The sequence below is a fragment of the Schistocerca americana genome, chromosome 2 (genome assembly GCF_021461395.2).
Source record: "Schistocerca americana isolate TAMUIC-IGC-003095 chromosome 2, iqSchAmer2.1, whole genome shotgun sequence".
Classification (NCBI taxonomy): Eukaryota; Metazoa; Arthropoda; class Insecta; order Orthoptera; family Acrididae; genus Schistocerca; species Schistocerca americana.
The window spans coordinates 523,730,862-523,757,650 of NC_060120.1; the positions used below are offsets into that span (position 1 = coordinate 523,730,862).

A 26,789-nucleotide genomic window follows, 5' to 3' on the forward strand; every position below is an offset into this window, starting at 1 on the left:
TTTGGTTGTAATAGCCCGAGTGATTACAGTGTCTCTACGCCTTTGTTTGTATGTGTGTGTGTGTGTGTTATCATTACGACGTTTCTGTGAAAATCAAGGCATTACGTTAAGTTGCTTAGCGCTTACTTGCTGCAGTTTTGCGCTGAAAACGGCAGGTTGTGCTCCTGTCGAAATATTGTCGTTTCTCGACGACGTCTCCCGGCTGTATTCCAGTTAATCCAGTATGTCCTGTGTTGTGCAAGTGTTTCTAATACCCTTTGTCGTTTTGCGTACTAGCCCCTCAGCTGCTTTCGCTATTTCATCTCACAAAGCTACTCATAATACACAGATCATTGACTGCACTTTTTGTATCAACAGTACGACTAACCTCATAGTTAAACTGCATTAGTTTTACCTTAACTGTCTGATTCAAGAAGCACTGCTTCGTTGCTAATCTTATTCTGCCCGTCAGGCACAGGTTAAATACACGAGAACTGAACTCTATTATTTGTACTACTAGTTTTATTCGCAATTCTTTCTACTTCACTGGCATTATTAACTTCCGTATACTATGGCATGACGTATGTTAATAAACTCACTTTGCTTATAATTAGGTTCACTAATTTCATACACTGACTGTTCACTGTAGCATGCATTCCCTTCTCGTTGTTCATTACAGCTGTTCCCGCCGTCACAAGTGTCAGCTTCTTCACTTATGCTACCGTTCACTTTACTATGATATTTAGTGAAATTCCCGCCCAACACTTTTGTTTATGGTGAAAAATTTTAGTTTAGCTTCACTACAACTTTATGTTTCGCACAATTGGTTTCATTTGGCGAAATCTCATCTGGCGCAGTATCATATTTTTATTCAGTCTTCTGTCGCTTCATTTGAAAGGTGCAGGTCAGATCCGCTGTCTACGGCGTTTCCATTTAAATCGACTGCGCCATTCTCATCAGGAGCGACATATTCTACGTTTTGATTCTTTTTATTTACCATTAAATCATCTTTTTTACTCTCACCATTCATAGTTGTCCCAACATGATCATGCATTCATTTGTGGCTACTTCCGAACTTCCCTGAAATCACTGGTAAGGGAATTAAGTATTTCAGATTCCTCTTTAGTTTCTCTTCCCTCCGGGAAATGTTTTTGCCCTTGTAAATGAATATAAATCATTGTCCTTGTATTGATATTCTCGTATAGTTTAAAGGTTTTTACCGTTCAGATTCTCGATAGTAATTTCAAGCCTCATATTATACAAAGAAAGGAATATAGGGGAGTAACCAAACTCAAGTTTGATCCCCTTAACTTCCTCGGTGATACTAAAGATGATATGCTAACTATAACATTCACTCAGAGAGCGAATTACGTGTGAGGTACCTAACTGCTTTCTCGAGAGCTCTAATGATTTAACCAACATACAGACTTCTAATACTGTCGCAGGTCGCTGATTAGTAGTCCGGAGGCTGTTGTCAACCATAATCGAGGAACTGGTGTCACGTAATTAAGTAGTTCGTTCAATTCTTTTACAGGAATACTACTCGTATTTCCTTTTGCGGGATGGTATAATCTACAAGTCACAAACATTATTCTCTTCGTTTTACCAATTCGCAAGTTATTGTCTTATTTACGAAATTTATCTTGCGACCCAATAAACCGATTACATGTTATGTATTCTGAAACTGTGTTAGACTCATTATTAGTGCACAGAAATAAGATTTAAATGACCGCACGAGGCAACATGTCCGTGTCCCATGACTAACCCCTAAATTTCCTTAACATTTTACTGAATTGTGCGTGAAAATGAAATATAATTGTCCGCATCCAACAGCACGTCATTGTATCATGACTGCACATTTGATCTGTTTAGACGGGGCCATAACTTCGCTTGAGTGCCCGAAGAGCGTTGTTTGTCTTTCCGTTTAGCTTTTGTTTTCAGTTACGCTTGTAATTATGAACTTCGAATGAAGTTGGCGATGGCTTCTATGTAAAGAAACTTATTCCAGAATGTTAGGTGAGTTTAATGCACCTTTCCAAAAGTTTTGGTGGAAGAAAAGTGGTGGTTTAGGGCACAGCCTTCGAATGCATCAGCCAGTCACATTGAGAGACCGCATTTTCTTGCCATATTTACCGCAAAAGGTCACTTTCTACTACTGGCACATCACACCACTAATTATGTCTTATGCATAAAGCTGCAGCATCCATTGCTCCCACGAAAGACTCTTGGAGGCGAGTATGATGTTGGTATGATATCACAAGGTGTGGGATGTTTCTAGTCTTGGATTTCCCATTACCGCAAAAGGTCACTTTCTACTATTGGAACATCACACCACTGATTATGTCTTATCCAGAACGCTGCAGCCTCCATTGCTCCCAGGAAAGAGTCTTGGAGGCAAGTATGATGGTGGTATGATATCGCAAGGTGTGGGATGTTTCTAGTCTTGGATTTCCCATTTGACCTCGGGCAGTCGGTCCGAATGCTCTTCTTGCACGGTAATGCAAGCCCCCACACTGCCAATCGGACTAAGCCTGATCTTCAACAATTCGGTTGAGAAACACAGCAACATGCTCCATTAAGCCAGAACCCTTCTCCGCGTGGTTTTCACTTCTTTGATGACCTGAAGAAAGAGATGTGTGGACGTCTGTTGCTGCCGGTCAAGGAAGTTCAGTCGACAATGCGCTTGTGAATCCGTCAGCGGCGGACCACATTTTACGAAACAGGAACTGTTCATCAGCTGTCACAATGATATAAACATCGCAATATGTGTGGTGACTCCTTTAGACTGGAACCATTCCAAGGTCACGTTGTTTAAGCAACATGTACACGAGACAATGTTCATTAAGTGACATAAAAGTTCAACTTCACTAAGTATTTACAGCTCATTACAGATTATGCCACAATATGGCAACTGGTTAATAATGCATATGTTCACACACTATTCTACTTATACATACACTTGTACAAAGTACACATGTGCTTCGTACTAAATGTAAAATGTCGAGTTACATGGACTTTCATCTACAAAACGTGGAAACTAAATTCATACATACATCATTATGGGGACAGAAACATTCAAAAACATTTTAGAAGTTGCTCATTAAGTAGTGGAGTGTTTATAGCCTTTAATTTTGGTTATCCAGGATATACTAGCAAGGAAGCACTAACATTTTCAACATTACCTATTTCAAATGGACCAGTATATAATGTTTAGCAGTTGTTGTCCTTTCTATTCACGAGAGAGGATTTTGTGTGATTATTGATAAGGTCTCTGCCTCCTACATTTAATCTTTGGATCTCGATACTTCTTTGTATTCTCCAGTGACAGCGGGTCTGTCAATTTATTATGTAACTTGTAACGTGTTTGGTGAGTGGAGGGCAGGATATTGCCGTCATGTAGTAAGCTGAGCAGAATCTCTCTTTCATTTAAAATTTTTAACAGAAATTAAGTTAACCTGTCAATATACGTGATTCCTGGCTTCTGGAGCCAGCGACAGTGCAACTATGGAATAGTTCTCGGTGGTGTGCAATGAGATATGGAAAAAGACAGCTCTCAAATAGAACTCTGTATGAATAAAGTGGCCTTCTCTAATTGATACAATCCTTATAGCAACATTGCATATTTGGCAGGTAGAAATACTTTTAACACCATGGAACAGGAAAGTTTTCTGTACTGCAAGTATTTAAACAATTTATTCTAATTTTCCAATGTACTTTAAAAGAAAAACTCAATCCTTGAAACTCCCATAACTGTCAGCCGACAGTAACGTAATTAAAATATTAGATGAACGATGCACTTCAAGCTGTAAATCTAGTCTGCAGTGACTCAAAAATTCACCAACTGTCACACACCACCACACTCGCAAGAACACACAATACAAGACAAAATCAATTGATAACTAACACAAATATCCACTGATCGAAAATATGACTTACAAAAATTGTTTGTTTACACATTGTAAATCTATCATGTCGCCAGAAACAAAAATTGATGGTGACGTAACATCACTGTGTAGCTTTTATCTACAGAGAACATGTAAATCTTAACTTCAGATTTGTTGGATTAGGATCGCCGTTGTGTAACTATTTGCGTATCAAGCATGACAAGCGAAAATCTTGTCTCATTAGTCTCAGCAAATCTGCTGTTATTGTGAAACAAACATCGCTCAAGGATGTGGGGGTCCCATTACTTTTTCAAAGTGCGTACCGATACTTCTATTAAGTGTTCCGTCTCATACGTGAGCGATGTATGTTTCATAGTAGCAGCGGAAATGGAAAAATTAATCGGCGGCGGCTGATTTAAATTCCCTCCGCCCGTGGCGTACTCCCTCCGCCGTCTGCGCCCCGCGCCACGGTCACGCGGTGGAACAGATAGCGACGGCGTCTGAGATGACGTCGGTGTGATGGCTCTGTGCGCCGTGGTCGTCACAACTATACGTTTGCTCGATTTACTCTTGATTAACCCAATCGCTGTTTCCAAAGCCTTGCTAAGGTTATAGCCACAATCACGGTTTATGAGGTTATCATTGGCGCGAATTTCGATGCCCTGTCTAACAACGCTGTCCCAGTATCTCGACGTCTGTACCAGAAAACTCGTGCGTTCATACTCCATAGCGTGATTTTCCGACAAACAATGTTCAGCGACCCCCGACTTGCTCCGATACATCAGTCGAGTGTGCCTCTGGTGTTCACGGCATCGATCCTCGACGGTACGCATCGTCTGACCAATATACGACTTGCCATGTTGACACGGAATCTGATACACGCCGGCCTTCCTGAAACCGAGGTCATCTTTGGCGCTCCCCACCGTTGCACGAGTCTTATTCCGAGGACAAAACACAGTTCTGGTGTTTCTTCAAAATGCGGGTGGTTTTCCCCGAGAGTGCGCCTATATATGGAATAAACGCAGTGCCTGCCTCCTCCCTCGTGATATCTTCCGACTCCACAGGTTTTGTTGTAGTGGTTCGGCGGAGAGCACGTTTAATCTGCCACTCTGAGTACCCACTTTTTCGAAATACAGTTCTCAGATGTTCCAATTCCTGGGGTAGACTGGCTGCATCAGAGATAGTGCGCTCCCTATGTACTGGAGTTTTAAGTACCCCACTCCTCTGTGAAGCGTGATGGCAGCTGTCTGCGTGCAAATAAAGATCAGTGTGCGTTGTCTTCCGAAACATTCCATGACCTAGGGTGCCGTTAGCCCTTCTCTTGACCAAGACGTCAAGGAAAGGTAATATACCCTCCGTTTCAGTCTCCATAGTGAATTTGATGTTGGGGTGTATGAAGTTTAGATGTGTAAGGAAGTCAAGGAGTTTATCCATACCATGTGGCCAGATGACGAACGTGTCGTCCACGTAACGGAAAAAGCAAGTAGGTTTCCATTAGGATGACGACAGGGCTTCCTCCTCGAAGTTCTCCATGTACAAATTCGCTACCACCGGTGACAGTAGGCTACCCATGGGGACTCCCTCCATTTGTTCCTAGTATCCTTCATTAAAAAGAAAATACGTCGAAGTCAAGAAATGCCTAAAATGTTCAGTGGTCTTCTCGTCAAACTTATGACAAATCATGGTGAGTTTTGAGGTCGTTTCCTTGTTTACGAGGGTACCCTGCAAGAGTCACTTGAATTGATTAAATCTAAAAGAATCTAGGAAAGCTAAGGAATTTAACAGTTCCACACCTGTATAGATCTACTGGGTGTGATTTAAAGATGTTAAACATTAAAATATGAAGATAGGGATACTGATTTGGAAGAACAGGCAGAACCTGAAGCTGAAGGTTTTTGTCCAATCAGTACACGACATTCATCTCTAGGGCAGCAGCAACAGTCCAGTCAAAGTGAGTACGACCTATCTACATGCAAACCGTCGAAATCCAGTGTACTGGAAGATACTGACGACAGCTGACTAGAAAACACTGAAGAAGGCTGTGGCAGTCTTGGCTTCAATTCCTGTAGCATACTAGTGAGACATTATAAGGGCATTAAAAGTATAGCAAATTACCGGTTAATTGTAAATTGAGCGTCTAGTGAAAGGCAGCAGGAGATCATTTGATAGAAAACAGTACAAGCTCTGAAAGAGCATGTGGTATCACAATTAGATAGAGGGAGGTCGTGTGGATCTACTGTTCACTGTTGGCATATGCAGATCTGGGCACTAGAAGCGTATAAAATGGATGACTTGGACAATTTCAAATCTTCGAATTCCCTTATCGACAGTCTTAAAGCTAAATATCGCATGTCACTATATTTGTCACACAGAAATAGAAACAAGCCTTTAATAGTAAACGTCAGATGACACAACGCTATGTGGATGAAGTGAAGGTGTTTATGAGAGAGCAGAGTGTGGAGAGAGAAAATATTTGGAACAGTGACCAGAGCCAATTCCAGTACGAAATGCCTTCACCATCAACACTGTCATGCTCTACCCACAGATACACAATTGATGTGGTATTACCAATGACAGACTGATTAGTAAATAAATTGTACATCTGTTTTGAGGTCGCAAAAGTCACTGTTGCCCGTTATGTTTCAAAGGAACTTGAAATAACCTGCCCACGATACATTCATGCGGAGGCAAGCAAAACTAGAACAAGAACCAAAGATCAACATGAAACGATTTGTAACTGTAGTCCTTTGCGAACACGCAGCAGGTGAAAAGAACATATTGTTGCATAATTGATGGTGAGGGTATATGCATCGTCCTCGTCGAGGTGCAAGTTGTCCAAGTAAAGATGTTATGCTGAAGATATTCCACTACAATGCACGAAACACTACCATCTCTTAGAGGTTACATCTTTCGCCAATATAAGCTCTACATCAGAATGATTCCTGATTATGTAAGACTTCAATATTCCAAAACACAAGCGAAGATTCACATAAGTTTGTCATTATGCACTTCGCTCTGTTATGTACAACCAACTTTCTGCAACAGAGGATGTGCATATTTTGCACTAAACTTGGTGAAAAGCCTGTTTGACACTGACATACCCACATCACCATTTAAAAATGTAATTAATGTCACGTTTGTTATTGGACTGATTGAATACGTAAGTGATATTGATCATAGAAACGTGGATTTAGTGAGGTGTTGTCTTTGTTCTCGTCCGCATTGTTTTAACCACTCCAGCATCTGCAGAATGAGGATTAGTATAAGTACTATCAGGTATGTAGGATATGTGTGTTTTGAGCTATATGATTACTTTAGGCAGAGTATTTTTGCACTGTTGACTGAAAATTCTTGTTATACTGTCGTCATTGAATTACGTGTTAATATTCTTCCAGTTCCCTATTTACCTTTCACTTACATATTGTTACTTTATTTCTCTCTATTAAAATACTGCTCTTTGTAGAATGAAACGTTTTTCATGGAAATTACACAGACCACTGGTTTTTCTGTGATCAGGTGTTATTTTATACATGGTTTTGTGCGGTTCCGAAAATTCGTTGTCAAAGCTGTCCCTTGTTAGTAAGAAGTACACAAGTAGCACGTCACTTTATTTACTAATCAGGCGAAGATGAAGTATTTGAAAACTCATCATCAAAATTGATACTGAACTGTTAATAGGGATGTAGTCAAAGGAAATTTACAATTGTGACTTCATGTTCTGCAGGGGCTGCAGGAATAGAAGTGCGTGTGCTCTGTAGGAAAGGGCGTGTCTGACATCTGCTGTACCCACAATGATTAACAAGACCTCTTCAGGAGTTTTCACAGGGTTCATCTTTGTTGACATATCTGTACCCTTATTTATTACAGAGTAAGAGGTGGTTCCAGATGAGAAGCGATAATGAGGTGCGACATACTGTCCAGAGCCCTCGAGACCACACCGGAATTTTCAGCTAGAGGAAGAGCCCGAAGTGGCTGACTCACCGCCGACGGATCAGAGTTCGAGCTGCTGTCTTCACAGATTATCATTTACATACAATGTTTCGGGATTTTTTGTTTCCTCGTTCTTGCAACAGGTTTGCTCCCAACCGAAGTCAGTTTTACGATATAAGTTGCTACATTTTTAGTCATGAAATAAAATGATCCATCTCTGTAACCGCTACGAATCAGCTGATGATTGAAAAATTACGCAGTAGCGCAAAAATCAAAATTTATTTCAGACCACGACCGTAACATATAATCGTGAGTGCTGTCCATTAGAGACAAGGCGACAGAGGAATAAAAATCGATATCGAAGTATATTTTTGTGCAGCAGCAAGCACGTCATGAGGAAATATGGTAATCTCTTCAGAAATAGAACACAAGCTATGATATGGATGTGGTAGGATATCAGTGGCGTCTTTTTTTTAAAGCAACCATCCTGACATATTCCTTAAGCCACAAACGAAATCCTAGCGATGTTTAAAGAGAAGTAACAGAAAGAGATTTGGTATCTCTCCACTCGAAGCGAGAAAGGCTGTACCGTTCGTTATGACGATTTGTCTTCAGTACCACTTAACAGAATGTCCTCTCTGTCATGTTTACTTCCAGGTAACAGTCAAAATGTCATAAAACTGTTTTGTTTACTTGATTTTTAATGTTATTAATTTCGTCTTCTTCGTGAAGACACTGAAAAAATAGTCTTACTAACGGAGAAAATCTCTCCAAATATCTTTCTCAGACCACTGATAACAAGATAGTATACAAGTATTTGAAAGAAGCAGTAGGAACGTTAAAGGTAGCAGGATTGGTGAAACCATACAGTGATATCGTAGGTTGCTGTTTGCAAGGTCTGAACCCTGTGAAGCGATGTGAAGTGTTCTACATACTTCTTCGTTAGTCATAGGAAGAGCCAGGGGTATTGGTCTTGTTACAACCCCTTTGGGGAAGTGTAGTGCAAATGAATTTGATCATTATCTTAGCTCTGTATGGCCCACAACATCACTGTGCACGAGGTTCAAATCTATGTTACTTATAATCCGTCTTGATTGTAAAGATGTTTATTAACGTGGACGGTTTCGGTGCCTCTAGAACCACCTTCAGATCTGCAAATTTCGGTTACAGGACGCAGCATGTGAAGGTTGTTGCTTATGGATGAGTTACTCCTGTAACCGAAATTTGCAGATCTGATGGTGACCGAAACCATCCATGTGAATAAATAATTTTAGCAGTCAAGACGGATTATAAGTAACATTGTATAACCAGTGATTGTGGTATAACACCAGACATTATATCTGTTATTGCAAAATGTGAGGTTCAAAGCATTAAAAAAATTGTTTCACTTCATTTTTCTAAGGACAATGTGACATAATCTTTTCACGTGACTCTACTGTATTATAACTAATATGCCATTTACACTAAAACCCAAAACAATTAAACATTTCTCATGTTAAATACGTATGTGTACCTCTGTGAAGGTGTTAGTGAGATGTGACGCGTCGTCTCCTTCTCTATAAGTCGTTCCTTGGGTGACTTTCCCTCTACCAGAAAGGTAGGGGACAAGGTGGTAATTCGAAACAATTTACACACTTTCGCTTCTAGCCAGATGAGTACTTGATCTTTAAAATATTTTCTTATTCCTTATCCACTTCATTGTACTCCAGTTTTTTCCTGCATTACAATATTTTCTCTGCCAAATTGAAGGTTTTCCTATTTTCCAAGTCACAGTATTGTACTTTGTTAAATTATTTCTTATTAAGGTGAACGACCGACGCAGCATTCCGTAACCGTCAATACTTTATATAGGATGTCTTTTCTAAGAGTCTTTATGTGCCTTTCTCTGGAGTTATAGCAAATATTTGCCATTTCCGTTTGGAATTGTGTAGCTAGGCTCAATCCTAACAAATAATGCAACTTGTATTTCATATGACGGCTAGTGTCTACAGAAGGCGTCGGTTTGTTACCCGTTACACACAAAACGATTTTTTGAGGAGGAGAATTTTACGTGCCAATTCGATAGAGTGCGCCCAAATTTAATCCAGTGCAATATATATGTATAACTTGGCATAATAGTCTGTAACTAAAGAATTAACCATATATTTCAAATAGAGTTAATGCATTATACGAGACTTAAACGTGTAGATCTCGAAAAAATTACAAATATTGCACAAAACACAACCTTACGTCTAAGAACAATAAAAAAATAGAAGATGGTGGAATCTGCTTAGGTAGTCTCTAGAGTACACTCCGTCATGTGATTCTAAGATTGGTAACTAGACTGTAGTATCTAGGTGCTTGAGTTCCTGGGAATACTATCCTCTTGGCACAAGAGTTTCCTCTTCAAAATGGAAAGCTCTTTAGACTGCAAGATGAACTTTATAAACGATCACTGACTTCTGTTCATATCCTTTCATCAGGATTCGAGCCGTATTGCATTAAAAGATAGGCTTAATTGAGAGAAAAAAAAATTTTCCTTACGCACCTGTGCCTAAACTGAGTTGTACTAATGCTAAAACATATTATCAGCAATTTCTAGAAACTCGCTTTAGTATAAATTTGTCTTCGCATTGCGGATTTGACAAGTATTGCCAATAAGACGTGTGTAAAAATATCAACTCAACTGTGTTGGTGTGCCGTGGCAGTTAATTTCCGTAGACCCTGTCGTTTCGTTTCCTCGCCTCTATTAAAGTGTCACACAACGCAAAAAGAAGGAAAGGAAAAAAGAAGCTAACTAAATGACCCAGAACGGTAAAAAGTGTTATTAAATGCTGTAGTTGTAATGTTGATTATAATTAGACACTGCGAACGATAAGACGTCCTTTCAAGTACAAGGAAAGTCAATCTGCTGCTAGTTGCTGCAACCAGAGTTCACGGAACGGAAAATCAGAAGGGAACTTGACGATAACATTCGGTGATGGCATCGGGTGTCTAAACATATATAAATGAAAATATAACGCAGACATCTGTTATAGTCCTGTCGAGTACAATGAAGGCTTCTCTGTTGCTTGTTGCTGGTAAGTATTGACAGAATTTATAAACTTTCATTCACGATAAACATTTTTTCCTTACCTCAATTTTACATAATTTCTCATGTATTGATCCGTTTGAAAAGCTATTTGTACAATCGAGGAAGTACATTTTATTGCCGCAATTGGCGACGTAAAATTCGGAATGGAAAACACCTTAGAGGGTCGGGAATGTTCTAGGACGATTTTTTCATATCCTTTGCTCGTGAACAATGGTAGTTCATAGATAGTTGACGAAAGGTATTTGTGTTGCCTATATGAAAAGTATGAATGGTTTGAGAGTGAGACTCAAGCAATTACAAATATATATATATTGTAGGTACAGCCTTATTAATCTTATAGGTGCACCCGTAGTCATCTTGTTAGAGTCGTGGAATATCAGTTTGACGATGAGGAGATTGAGCTTGCTCAGCATATTCGTAAAGCCCTCGAACTCACTAAACAAAAGAATCATTCTTCGTCTTCTCTGTCATCTCAGTCCTATCGATTCAAGACGGACGAGACGGACACAGCAACCTACAGACATTGTGCTTTGAGAACCATCTCTTTCGTGGATGAATTTCATTTCATTAAGACGTTTCCAATAATTCTCACACTCGCAACTGCATTTCCTGCAACCAGTTTTATGTGGTCGTTCCACTTTATGTCTCTTCGTGCAATTACTCCAAGGTATTTCCTGGTTTTAGTGAATTTTCGCCAACAGTGTAAATGACGTGTTGTGGGTTTTTTCACGTGTTTATGCGCAGTGCAGATTTCCATATCCCTGCAGTCTTTTAACGTAACAACCTCGCTACAGACATCAATGTCGTCCGCGAAATATCTTATGGAATTTCCGTCGGTACCAAAGGATCATTTACGTAGAGGGTGTTAAAAAAAGTATTTCATGCACTGAAAGATGATTGTATGGTCGAAACAAAAAAAAAAAAAAAAAAAAAAAAAGAATCCAGTAGACTTTAAAATGCATTCCTTATTTCGAATGAACACTTCTTAATCTTCGCTATTATGAAGCTTATCTCGTCTACTGTAAGCTGTTTCCGAATCGATCATCAACAGAGTGCAGTAAGCAACTGAGTAAACCAGTGGGACCACATTACATTCTTGTTGTATCATAACATATTACTCACAGATACTCTCCCGAGTATAAAACTGCACAGTCAGTAGGAACAAAGCATCTAATACGAAGATCGATGTTTACCGACAGAACTTAGGCAGTTACAAACCGATCACTACTACACAAGTGTTTTGCAGTGTACATCAACGATAGAAATGTAAAAAAAAAAGGAGGCAACGAGCGGCAGCCTTCCTGTAGGACGTTGTCTGGGTGAATTTAGAAATCAGAATAAAAGGTTTCCCATCTCCAAAACGATTAAAAGCTACATTTGGTAAATAGCTAATGACACTGAATTCACGCAAATGCTGGAAACAAAGGTAATGCGGTAAATAAACAGAATGCCCCTGCGCAAAGCTAGATGTAAAAAACACGAGTAAAATAAACGCTAAAGATGTTAATTAGTAATCAAATAATTTTAATAAAAAATTTAACTGCGACTAGCAACACTGCATAGAAACTCTAATGCGTCACACAAATCACGATAAAGCTGTCTCTTTGAAAATATTTAGTCGTGACCAGAAGTAATTAATTCTTTATCTGATACTATTCGAATAGTGCCGTAGAATTTTTCCTTCAGGGCAAATACCTCTTGCCAATACTAGTGTTGTGTAGAGATATATCATTTACAGGACACACCATAAAATCAGAAAAATTACTTTGGCTACAAGATAGCCAGTTTGCGTTTGTCACTCAAACGTGTATTGCACTTATATCACTTTTCGTTTCAACTGATTGCTGCGTTAGCATAGCATTGCTGCACGATATAAAGAACCGCAGCTACTACAGCTTTCTATTACAATAACCACTTGATTGAAAATGAGTGGTCAATTTAACGGATCCTTTTTTCTTTTAACTATATTCTTCACTTGACACTTTTTCGGAAGTTATGATAAGAGGATACGATTACGTTGATGGCTAACGGGTTGGGTCAGTAAAGATTGGTTTGACAAGACAATTCTAGTTTTCCAAGAAAGATACTATTATACTGGCATGCGTATACCAGAATTATAAAACTACAATATGGTTCTTACTTTGCGATGAGTTGCTTGCAGTGCGATGTAATGCTTATTATGATATTCAGTATAGACAGTAGCCTCTTTTTGATTAGCAATAAGCTTGAATAAACTTGGCCCATACTGCTTTTTTCGTTAATGCTAAATATTTTCTTGGACATGTGCTACGCACATACACGTGCTCCCTCACTTATGTCTTACCTTCCCACTTATTATGACACCATTTCCCGCACAATTTGTCATTTCTGCTCCAAGACACACGTCTGTACAACAATGCACATTGTACGCAACGCACCCCTCCGCGCATTCTTACGCCTACGATATTATCGTGACATGAAATGTATGTCATGTTTCTTACAAATATAACATCCAAGCCATTGTCAGAGTATTTACTACAACTTCAAATAATTATTTGTTATTTATTCTTCCAGCATATATTACAATCACATTTACGATGGAATTCGCAAGTACATACAGTTTCAAAAATGGTTTTAAACTTATGAAATTAAGTATCTGGAAAATACGTGTGGCACTGAGTCGTAGTTTTACAAGCTATTACATAGGGCCTGCATTTGTGATCAAAATGGAGTTTGGTATTTTCCTTGAGAAACAGCAGGCTTCAATTTTCTGGCAATTACAGGGAAAAAACTACAATGTTTTTCGTAAGCTGTTCAAAATACGCACCGGTTCTGTTAGAAATAAGGTATCCGCTGCACTTGCAATGAACTGTGAATACGGTTTACGGTATCACCAAGTACACATAGCTCTAAAAGTATGGATCTTAGAGCTCATGTCTTCCGGATATTTTGCTTGTGTTTTCATTTAAACTACCACCTCCCAGACTACGGAATACATTTTCTACGCTGTGTATATTGTGAACAGTTATAGACATATCACAGCTTCTTTCCGACTATCACTTTTGAAAATGGTTCAAATGGCTCTGAGCACTATGGGACTTAACATCTGCGGTCATCAGTCCCCTAGAACTTAGAACTACTTAAACCTAACTAACCTAAGGACATTACACACATCCATGCCCGAGGCAGGATTCGAACCTGCGACCGTAGCAGTCGCACGGTTCCGGACTGACCGCCTGAATGACGACATGAGTGTGAACGAATACATGTGTGGGGGGAGATGTTATGAGGACAGTACAGTACAGACAGTACAGAGGGTAATTTAATGAAAAACTTGTTACAATTTTTGGAAAAACTGGTTACTAAACACGTGAGTGCTTAAAGAGTATTATTAATAATTGACAGTTGAAAAACAGAGGTGTTTGTTTCTTTACTTCTCTCTCTCTCTTTGTATGTGTGTGTGTGTGTGTGTGTGTGTGTGTGTGTATGTTCATTTGAATTATTTCTGCAGTGAATTACCGAATAAAATCATAAATCAGGTCCAATATCCGGTATTCAAAATGGTTAAAATGGCTCTGAACACTATGGTACTAAACATCTGAGGTCATCAGCCAGTAGAACTAAGAACTACATAAATCTAATTAACTAAGGAGATCACACACATCCATGACCGAGGCAGGATTCGAAACTGCGACTGTAACAGTCGCGTGGTTCCGGACTGAAGCACCTAGATCCGCTTGGCCACCGCGGCCTGCTATCCGGTATTTTCGTACATTGACCACTAAATAGCATTTCCGAACTGTATCGAATATTGTTCGGAATAATTCAAGGAACGAGGCTTAGATGTGGGCGACATTGCCCATACTGTGATTCCGAGTTGATGAATACCATAAGACTTTAGTTTGCTGAATCAATTTGGTTTCTTACGGAGGACACTTCCTTCCTCCAAAACGATCATTATCCGTGGGTATAAAATGGGTTGGTCAACGACAACGAGTTAGGCATTCAATCATGTGTGCTTTTTTCGAGTCGCTTGGAATGCTTTGCCGCTCTTTCGACCTACGATTAACTTCTGCTGGAAGGGGAGAAAGTTGTGTATAGGATCTTGAAGACATTTTCTCACATCCAGATACCTTTCCACTACAGAGTGATATTAGTTGATATTGCTCTATCAAATACGTGAATGTTGGCTAGGTGGGTCTTTTGAGACAATTCAACGAAACCTAATTCTGTGGCGAATCAGTTTCAGAAAAGCGAAATCAGTACTTCGACCTCCTCTCCTTGATTTGTGGCGAGGGCGACAGTACGGTCAAAGAGTGACTTAATAAGTGAAGTAGATGTATATACTGTAACAATACATGTTAAGATTTTTTGTCAGATTGGTTAGTGACTGTGTAATTTAAATGTCATGGCTGCTTTCGGGATTTGCTTTTAACAAAGCTCCGAAGTCTTTTAAACGTGTATGAAGCTCTTATTATTTTGACAGAAACTTAGTAACGTATCATTCGAACTGTGGCGGGCCTTTGCATTTCTATGGAACCTTTTTCGGCACATACAGGTCTAAGATGCCGTTTGCAAATACTCTTAGAATTTACCATTTTGTGCTTCACACCCCCATCATTCAAGGAGCTGAACATTCGATCTTGACAGTTAAAATACACTGCAGCTAAATTGCTGATATTTCCGCTGAGCTCGAATGCTTTCCTATCTTCATTAACATTCTTTTGACACCAGAAGCCGTTGAATTTGTATCAGCCCAATGATAATAAATGATTCGCGAACTTTGATCTTTTCGCAGAACATGTAAGAGATTTCCCTATTAGTCGCTTCTGTAACTAAAATGCTGGAGGTACTTGTCAGAAATGGAATGAAATGAGCTTATGGAATTTGTCAGAAATATTGTCCAGAACGGTCTCATACAAAACCAGCCAATGGCACCAGTTTTAATCGAATAGCTCTTTCATTTAATAGCTATATGCATTTTGAGAGTTAGTGACTGGTGTTGCAATCCTTTTACACTTGAGAAGTAAAGAAGCATAAGGCTAAGATGTGATACATACTGCAATGCGCACACAACACCTCTTGTAGGAATGGTGAAAAGAGGACTCCAGCTTTATTTAAGGAACAAAAAAGATACAGCATTAATTACTTTTTGCTAGCTTAGGACAATAGTTTCCGCATTTTTTTCACTCTTCTGTGTTGTAGTAACAAAATTTTTGGATCATTTGTGTGCGTGTGTGATATTAAACGACTTTTCCCATGAGGTCCCCTGTTTACGTTCTCACTGCAACTAAAAAGACAGAAAATATAAATCTTGCAATGTAGGTTCTGCTATTCTAGGAAAATATTTTTGGAACATCTTCTTACGCATATCATTCCGCCTTCACAATATAGAGACTGACTCGTGCTTAACACTGCATTCACAGTGTTTGTTTCTGTATATTGAATTGTAACATAAGACGTCACGTTCTCCGTTGCCTCTATGAAGTGTTAGGTGTGTTGATAGATAATTTTTCTCATGCGTCACATTTCAAATGTTTCTTTAAATATTATAGGAGGGGCTTACAAACGTAAGACGTATTGCAATAATGAACAGCAATGTAAAATGCGCTACTAATCACTAACTAAACAAACTACTATCCAAGGGGATTAAAGAAAGGTAAAAGATAAGTACGAGCAGGCAAATAAAAAACAATGTTAAACAATACGTAATATGAACAAATAAAACAGAGGGAGAATCATGTAACAATTAGAAAGCAAAATAGGGGCCATATAATAAACGCTATGGAAGAAAGCGAGTACAATGAAAAAACTCTTATATTCTTTACAGATAACTACGTAGTGAAACTGGCAACAAGTATCCAACAAATCAATTGCATAATAAAACCAAACTGCAATTACTGGAAACACATTTGTAGATCACAGAGTATAAAGAGAAGTACAAGAGCCCTGAAGTTACCATATTGAGCTCTCATTCCAAAGAACAGACGGAAACATATCCAGTCATGTTAAGAGCAAACTACAGATCCAACAGCGAGAGGATGCATTGTCTTCTTGGTAGATGCCACTGTGCCGAAGAACATTAAGCTCTATGGAGGGGTAGACAGGGTCCCAAAGCACAAACGCATACTAGTTTAGATCAATTATGTCGTCTATTATGAAGAATCACCGACACGAATACATTCCCAGACCATAACACTCCCTCACTCATTGCAGGTTCTTTGCATTGAGACGTTTCACACCGTACGCGCCACCCGCCTTATACCCGATCGAGCATAAAACGTTTTTCGCCTAAAACGGCCATTCAAAACAGGTCCAGTTCAGGTATTGGAGTGAATATTGAAGGCTTCGTCGCCGATGAAAAGCGTGAGCGTTCGAATCTGGGACCTGCTGTGGACGCCAGTAAACAGCAATCTTCGCTTAATGATTGTTGAGCAGACACTGTTGGTAACCCCTTGGTTCACCTGGGGCGTCTTTTCCTCGACTGTTGCATGCCTGTTCATCCGTACACATCTGCGCAGCTGTCTTTCACTCCTGTCATCTATGGGCCATGCTGCCCCACTGGTCATGGCGTCAATTTTGGATCGTGCAGTTTTGCCATGCACAGTACACTTTCAGCAGGCCGACACGTGAACAGTTTAAAAACTGAAGCGTGCATCCACCCTTGGTCCGAAAGGCAATAATCATACCCATTTGGACGTGAGATAAATAACTTCTTTTTGTTTTATGACAACGATTCTACTGTCCCCCGCGGCTCCCTGACGCGCTTTATATAGCTTCCACTGTTAGTGTTGCACCCTACCGTCATTGAGTGGTTATCTCGTGCTGATGCCGAACAAAGGCGGTGGTCACACTTCTGTGACAGATCCATGTATGTACTAGTATCTTGGACTTAACGTAGATAGTGAAAGATCTCTGATGCCTCCGTCATAGAATATGCGGGCTGTTTGATGTCAGAACCAATGAAGAGCCCAGCTTTTTCAGCCAAATATCTGGCTAACTTTTAGTGGGGCAGAACCTTACTAGAAAGGGAAACATTTCCAAACATAAGTGAGGAAAGTACTAATATTGTCAATCTATTTGTGAGATAATATCAATCCAACAAGAACTTGAAAGACAATTGCATTTGTATATTGGAGTTAGAAATTACTGCGAGAACTTGTCCGACATGAACGTAGTGTCTATGTCACTGTTGGTTCTTTCTTTTTTATTTTCTGGGACATGCGGACTGTTCAACAAATGACCAATCTTTCTGTTATATACATCATAGCTAATTACCGTGTGGGGTGTTAGGCGGACAGATTGGATTCCATTACCAACCTTACGGGTAGCGATTTCCAGTTACAGCATTTAGCTTATAGCCAGGAGAGTATTTAGCATTATTCAATGAAAGTATGTAATTTTAGGAGGGTACACTCAGTACAAGGGATAAATTACTCGCGGCAATCGTAGTACTGCACTTATGCCATTGTTGCTCCCAGCTGGAGTGGCAAGAGTATTCAGCTTTCGTCGAACGGATTTCAACTATCAGGTTTTTCCTAGGCCACGTGTCTCCTGTGCCAAACGCAATTATCGTATGATAGTTGAAGCCACTAACGATTAGCGTGACGTATATGCTGCGATGTATTGGTACTACTCTTATGTAGTTCTAATAATCCATGGGATGATGTTAGGCACTTACCACATTTGAGCGCTCTTTGGATTATTGGGTTGATATTGTAGGGTCGAGCGGTGCATGCCTGCTTTCTTACCACGTCGAAAAATTATCTTTGCCCAAATTTTAGCGAAGCATCACCGAGTAAAGCGAATGCAAGCAAATACAAGACGCATTAAAATAAGTATTTAAAAGTGGTAAAAAATGTTAGTCTCCTGGAAAATTGTTATAGCAAACGTCAAGATGCTAATTCTACAATAAACTGATATTTTTTCGGACAGTGAAATAACTCACATTGTCTTCCTACGATTATTGCTTGAGAATGAAACGAAGTAACAAAGACTATCAAATGCAATAAAGTTTGCGGGATTGTGTATATTAGTGTTAGTAATTTCCAATTTATTTATTAAGCTGGGACAGTCAGTAAAAACGTCCCCTGTCATCGATTAAACACAAAATATTCCCCAGTTCGTAAATAATTACGGTTCACTATAGAGTTCAACGTATCAGAATTCACGTAAACATGAGTAAATATTATAATTTAATGATAATTAATAATAATTACAAATTATTGGTGAAATTTCCGTCCTACCTGTTGTATTTTCACCCAAGTGTGCATGCTCTCGTATTGCGATGCAGTACGTCTTCATATATTCTTCATAAATGTCACAAATATCCGGTATTCCCTTACTGTAGCTTCACTGAATGTAATCACATGGTTTTCATGTACGTCGAAAAGACTGTCAAACTCAGAGTCACACTATGAGACAAAATCAGTATCATTACCAAACGGTGGAGATATGTTAGCACGTGGAAGAGTTCGTGGTAAGGGTCAGTAGAGTTGCACTATACCTCAGTTTTGTCACGCTAGCAGACGGTGCACATATAGCATACAGTAGTGTCGAAGTCGTAAGTGGGAGAGTTGCACTAACAGCCATGAGACGAAATAGCGATCTGTAATTACGTTCATCGATTTTTGCAGCACTGCTAGCAGTGGCGGAGGTCCACGGACAACCAGAAGAGTCGACCACCGCCAGCATCGGAAATGAGGAACTAAGCATCGGCAATATCACGGCTGAGAGTAGATTTCTGGGGAGGTCGTCTTACACAGAAGATGACGATGATACCATTTGTGTCGCAGCAGACAACAAGTTCTACTTGTATGCTAATTCGCTGAAGCTGTATTCTTGCTACAACCAGTTACCGAAAGGTAAGTTAATTCAAATACCTCTATATTCTGTGCATTTTTGACAATATAACACCAGATTGTTTTGCATCATATTTTGCCAACGATTCTTCCTTCAATGTGAAGACATGAATGAAACCAAATTATCAAGAATCAGTGACTACCCTTACCTCACCGAAATTACGAAATTGCAACTTTTCATGATTCTCCACCAAAACCACTCAGAGCAATTTGCTGTGCATATTTAGTCTACCTTTTACACTAACTTTCTTTTCCGGTAAGACTGCTGCATGTTTTTAACTTCTACACACCTTTGAATTCTTTTACGGGGATTATGTCATGTAACGCGACATCAAGTTCGAATTGGGCTACAATTTCAAAATTTTACGAAAAGATATTTGAACAGGTAACGTAAGCTGCCAAAAGTGCCGCGGTCCATAGCGTGTAGTTAATTTTCACAGTGAATGTATTGGCAGCGTTGTACACACATATACTAAGTTAAACACTATAAATCGATAGGGAACGTACACTTTTCATCGTTCTCTGTAGAAGGCCGAAAAGTGGGTTTGTGTGTACAAACAATACCCGTCATACGCTTAGGAACAAGTAGAAATAGGCTTCTAACTTTAGAAAAGTTTAAAATTTAGCGACGCGTTGACGTAGTGACGAAGAAATAGGTGAATTGGGCAATGATAAGTGAGCGTTCTAGATTACATCTTATCTGAAACATAATGCTAGCATTAAATTAGGGCACACACTTATTCAGTCAGTTACATATCTACAATGTAATATCAGATCGAAATATGCTACTTACGGACGATGAAAAATGTACTAGTTATTAACCGTATAACGATTGCAAAAAATGTCCGAAATTTCAGGCATTTATAAATAGCAGCATACCTCACATTATAATTAGTAGTCAGTAAAGGCCGTAAAAAGAACCTGGTAAAAGCACGTTACTTAGGCGAAACTAAAGTATCTCGAAAAAAGGATAGGGAAGTGGCGTTGTCGTAGTACTACTTAAGATTTCCACTGAATTAGAAATTATGCCTGCATGCATGTTGGTTACCACGGGAGTAGCGGTTACATGAAAGTTAAATAATGAATTTGTAGACGGAAATGTCTAGAAAAAAAGCGGGAAATTCTAAATGTATAGTAAGTTTGTTACTATACAACCACGACATTATTTAGCTTGGCTTTTCGTGGCCACTGTTGTAGGCAGGCTGATACATTGCAGCCATCAGGAACAGTGGTCAAGGAAAATGCACCTTCTATCGAAGCTTTCAGGAGAGCTGTACTTATTTTGTGAAATTATTCATCGTGTCCTAGCAAAATATCACTATTAAAACTCACGTTGAACCGATCGAAACACCCCAGTCCCAGGTGCAATACTATTGCGGACGATTAATAAACAGAAGGTTGCTTCGCATCTCGCACAAAGCTGAAGTCCGTAACTTCACAGAGATCGTGCAGAGTCACATTGGCGCAATTTCAAGAGAATAATTTTTCAAACTCTAACAAAATGTGGATCTTCTAGAGTTGTGGAAAATGAAAGGTCTCACCTCTACAAACTTTTGGTCTCTCTCAAAACAATTAACAATTTGGTCATCTTGCGCTCTCCACACTCTTCATCCTGAGTGATGGATAACGGTACCGGATTCATTCAGTGTTTCTACAGGGTGATATTTTCCAACGTGTTGGATCGATGTGCCGATGAGGAACAAATAAGGTCTAAAGAACTTTTGTCCGGAACTGCTTTCCGCTGTTTCCTTGCAAATGATCGTTTTTCAATTATACGTTGTTACAGAGAATGCGAACTAATACGCGCTGTACCAGGCAGCCACTGTTACAGTATGTGCTGAACATTGTTTACATGTGCCATCAACGCATGCATGTACGCGCCGTAGCATGTTCTGTCTCACAAGTTGTCATCGGCCAGGTCGCATCCGAACAGTGTCAAAGGCAGTATGAATACGCTGGTCCAGTGCCTCCATGTCTGGAATGGGCTGTGTATACATTATACTCTTGAGATGGTCATTTGCCTCTCCGTAAGTAAATACCATGTCCGCCTTCTCTCGATTCGAATACGGAACCATTGTGTATAACGCCGTATCACGTCCACCATAAGGTGAAAGTGAATCGGACATAAAATTACTAATTACTGTTGCATGAGAGGGTGCTATCTCACGACGTATGAAGAACAGTACCGCCCTTTAGGAGGAAACCATGCATATGGTAACTGTGGCTACGTGGTACAGCTATTACTAGACCGCAGTCTCTGCAACAATGTACGATTCAACAAAAGGGCTCTAGCTTGGAAACCATGCATATCCGAAAATAAATTCATTGGAATTTTCTGTTCCCTAATCTTCTATTCGATGAATCCACGATGGAAGAAATCACTCATTATAATTCCATACACGTGTATGTTCGTTATATTTCACCGTGCCATCACATTTTAACATGAATCATGTATTTAGTTTAATGCAGGTCGACTTGTATTCGACGTACTCAGTTTTTCGTACTTCTTCATATGTTTCATATTTGGTGTGCTATTTTCATGTAGACGTAAAGAGTGTATTGCTTAATCGTTTAACGCATTTAAGTGTACCATGAGAGACCTTTAGACATATAGAGCACTGACACGTTATCAAACGAATCTTATATTACTATAAAAATTGTCTAATGTTTCCTGCTTTATTCTCTCAGAGATGCTTAAACGGGAGAACTGTCTGCCTCCGCTCTTTCGTTTGAGTATTTTTATCCCTTCCCGCAGACACAAAAAGCAGAGAAAGTTGCTATTTTCAGAAACGAAGACAGTTTTATTATCATGGGAACCGCTGGTTCGATAAAATGCGCCAGGAGTGTGTGTCATACAATATGCCTCACTGGCAGCCCAATAATACTGGTTTAAGCACACACAGAAGTTACAGCAACTGATGACTGGCGATCTTGGCTAGCACCCACCTCGTGAACCCCCTGACAATGAAAGGAGTCGGGTTTTCACTTGGACCAAGGAAGAGAATGGATATATACCGTGACAAACACATAGGCTCATTTTCGACACACAAAATACGATTGCCCGAAACGTCACAGATTCTTTGAAATTTTCAAATGCGTCCGTTATTGCTGCACATGTGAGTTAAAAAACGGTGGGAACTTTGAACATCAAAACGAACACACACAAACACACAAACACACACACACACACACACACACACACACACACACACACACACATAAACACACACACACACACAAAGAGAGAGAGAAGTTAAGAAACAAACACCTCTGTATTTTCAACTGTCAATTATTAATAATACTCTTTAAGGACTCACGTGTTCAGTAACCAATTTTTCCAAAAATTGTAACAAGTTTTTCATTAAATTACTCTCTGTACTGTCTTGTCATTTAATTTTCCTCATAACATTTCACCCCACACATGTATATGTTCACACTCATTCCGTCATTAACTGTCGCCTGACGCATGATTTTACAAAAAAGTTTAACTATTCCTTGTCTCTTGTTTTTCGTCAATCACTAACTGCTAACTGACTAACTTAGCTGAAAGTAGCTACCATTCCCCTAGGTGGTCACCATTCTCCATTACGGTTGACACTATTCCTGCAGAGTAGAAGAATCTATCTTTCATGATATGTCTATTGATGTCACGAATCTGGGTGTCGTGCGCCAGCGTCCCCTTAACGTTCTGCAGCTACGTAGCTGAGGGAAAAGCTACTACCATTTTAGCGAGATGCAATGCGAGTAAAAATATTTGATCAATAGTATGCGGACAACAATATGAGAACACTCGACTGATAGGAGAATATATGTTTATAAGCAAGATCCTAGCAAATGATGCTTTACCTCTAAGTGGGATAAATCTTCAGTACGATGCAAAAAACACAAGTTCATTTACTTATTGATCTCAGTAACCTCCATCGTAAAGCACCCACGGCTAAACACATAGAACACTGGACAGACAGTTGCAACGTATTGAGGGCATGGAACAAGTACCATTCGTGATTAAATACAACAATGGAACTCGAAATGCCCCTCCCCCCCCCCCCAAAGAAAAATATTACAGGAATGGTTTGTAAGAAATAAGTGATATTCGATTGGCGACTGGGTCTTACAGCGGCCGTGATACTATCAAACATAACAGGCAATATTCGCACATACATCTTGAGCAGCATGGTTTGACACTTCAGAGGTTCCGTACAAAGACGAAATTCTCTACAAATAATTTTTTCCAAATACATAGTACTTTGTCATCGAGAATGTTTTCTCAGTAAGTTTTTTGAATTCAAAATCTCTTTCGTTAGTTCACAGCGAATGAACTGTACTCTGTGACGTCTCGCTTTGTCTCGGCTCGATGGTGATGGTTGTACCAGTTTTGCGAGGAAATTGCGTTGTTAATTGTCATTCCGTCGAGAAGGCGACGCTACGTCACGTATTCAGCAACTACACGATGTGTGTGTGGTTTGAGGTTTTCGGGCGCTACACAGCGTGGTCATCAGCGCCCATACACGATGTAATTATAGAGATAACATACCGTTGAGCAATGTTAAGAATGCGTCGTACTTCCGTGTAAACTTATTCCTGTTTACAGTTAAAATGTCACTAAATCACTTCTCACTTTTATGATATCCGAAGTATCAGTCATTTCCAAAAATGCACTTCAAATATCCATTAAATGATGTACGCCACTCCAAGAATTAATGTTGGATTAAAATATAATGTTCTTCATAATCATCTGTCCCTACACTGAACACACTCACCGATTTTTCATTCAGAGTACTGGGTCTGTTAGCATCGGCAATTCTGACTTTGACGATAGCTTCTGACAACACGGCTCAATTCTAAGTTTTCCGTGATTGCGTTTGTCTGTTGCCTACTCAAAAATGGCTCTGAGCACTATGGGACTCAACTGCTGAGGTCATTAGTCCCCTAGAACTTAGAACTAGTTAAACCTAACTAACCTAAGGACATCACAAATATCCATGCCCGAGGCAGGATTCGAACCTGCGACCGTAGCGGTCTCGCGGTTCCAGACTGCAGCGCCTTTAACCGCACGGCCACTTCGGCCGGCTTGCCTACTCAAGTCGAATAATTGAGTTTATGTCGGTATCAGTCTCATTCTGTGTCCTTTGATGTTCGTGACTATTAAGTATCATGAAGGCTAAGTCCCATCACAAATCAGCAATCAACTATCCCGTTATCTGTCCAAACGGTAATCATGATTTACTTCAGTCCAACGTCTGACTTCCAACCGTAAACATGCATACTACTATTGCAACAGTTCAAGAGAGAAGTGAAATTAACATCTCCATTGCCGAATTACATTGTAGTCACACCTAACTTACAGCTTGATGCGGCTACAGCTCTCTCCTAGGATAAATCTTATCTTTGGTCAGTTTATAGTCTGGATTCAAACTTCGTAAATAATAATTTCTTGAATTCTTTCCTTAAAGTTTCTGTTTAGTATCATATAGTATTCATTCATTCAGTCCTTTCTTTATGATAAGTATTAGTACTTACGTAACATTCTTGTTAATCAAATTGACAAGAGTGTAAATTTTTTTGCAGTAGCTGTCATCGCTGTTAAGAAGACTAATTTTACGGTTACTGGAGACGGGCAGTTCTGACCATTCCCAAATCACAAACTCAGAGATCGCCAGATGAGTTCCCAGCAAACGAAACCGAGGTCCCTGAGGTTATCGTCATCTGGCACGTCACAGGATACATGTGTTGCTTACTGAATGCTTCACACGGCAGGAGGATTACGCCCCTAGAGGAACTTGGTTCTAGTGACATCCTCAACTTTCGAAATACGCTATAAATTAGGCTTACTCGCGTTTTCAATCTTCCAACGGTCTGATATAGTACCAATAACGAAAGGAGCTCAGTGACACAGCACACTTGGCAGCAGTTACTACGGTTGTGACATTATTACGGCACTTATAATAACATTCTCCGCCTATTAAGCATGTCTTCGTAAAATGTAGGACAGAGATAATTACTGGCGGAACCCCACATTATCTCTGATGCACAACCATAACATAATGTTGTCACAATGCTGGGAATGAGATTCATGCTGCCTGTAAAAGGCGAAGAGTTTCAGTTGTTTTATCACTAGTAAATTTAAACTGCTATGTTATTTTTATACTTCCTACCTCTATTAAAACATATTTCAATTCCTTGCAGTGTACGTGGTGAAACCAAAGAGTCAGTGCAAACCATACCTGTCAGATTGTCCCAGGAACTAGGAGTATTGCAAGTCCGTTGGCTCAGCTTGAATCGTCTGCGAGGGAGTGAAGACAAAAATGGCTGGCCTGCCCACTGAAGACATCTGCTGTTTACAGAAGAGCCAAGAAACTGCAAGAGCGTCAGATCTTTCTGATTATTTTACGACATGCTGTATATCTCATTACTGTAAAGATTATTGTTAAAACATCACATTTGTATTCTTTTCATCTTTGTGTTGTTTCGGTAATAGTTGTATGCTGACGCAATATAAGTGCAGTTTCATAGCGCCAACTGTTATATTTAAAAAGCACAAGATATTTCTCTATCTACAGGTTCACGTAAATACTTAAAAACATAGGCTTATTATTAATAACATCAAATGCATTTCATCCATTATTCACTCTGACCTTTTATAATGCCAATATCCAGTTCCAAACTTAACATACTGCCACGAGGACACCGGCGGCCGCAGCAAAGACTTACGACTGACGCCACGGCTTCGCCTTACCTGGCCTGGGAAAGAAGTGAAACATTTGTAATCTAGAGGAAATGGTGTCATATCTCACGGTTCTACATGGACTTATTGCAAGCTATTATGCAAAGAAAACTTTAAAAAAATCACGCCAAGATGCGGGTTCAAATTATCGATGTAGTAAAAGTGACCGTGTAACGTCTCAATTACTAGATCTTCTCGATTGAAGCTTAAGCGCAAGTGCGTGCTCAAAGTAATGACTCCGAATTTTTATATGTGAAAACTTATAAAGCTTTTTAAATCCAAGAAAAAAAGCATGATGCAAATGGAATGCTACAAAATAGTGTTATATCAAAAAACAGAAAGATATATCTAGGCAGGTA

General features: G+C 39.5%; 2 protein-coding genes across 2 annotated transcripts in view; both read left to right on the forward strand.

Annotated features, from left to right (window-relative positions):
• Window positions 1-26,789, forward strand: part of LOC124595747 — a 113,337-nt gene that overhangs the window by 25,749 nt on the left and 60,799 nt on the right. The window lies entirely within an intron of this gene.
• LOC124595743 lies at window positions 10,745-26,225 on the forward strand. Its single transcript, XM_047134619.1, has 3 exons — window positions 10,745-10,852; window positions 19,482-19,709; window positions 25,893-26,225. The coding sequence occupies exons 1-3, from the start codon at window positions 10,825-10,827 to the stop codon at window positions 25,952-25,954; spliced, it is 318 nt and encodes a 105-aa protein (XP_046990575.1). The 5' UTR covers window positions 10,745-10,824; the 3' UTR covers window positions 25,955-26,225.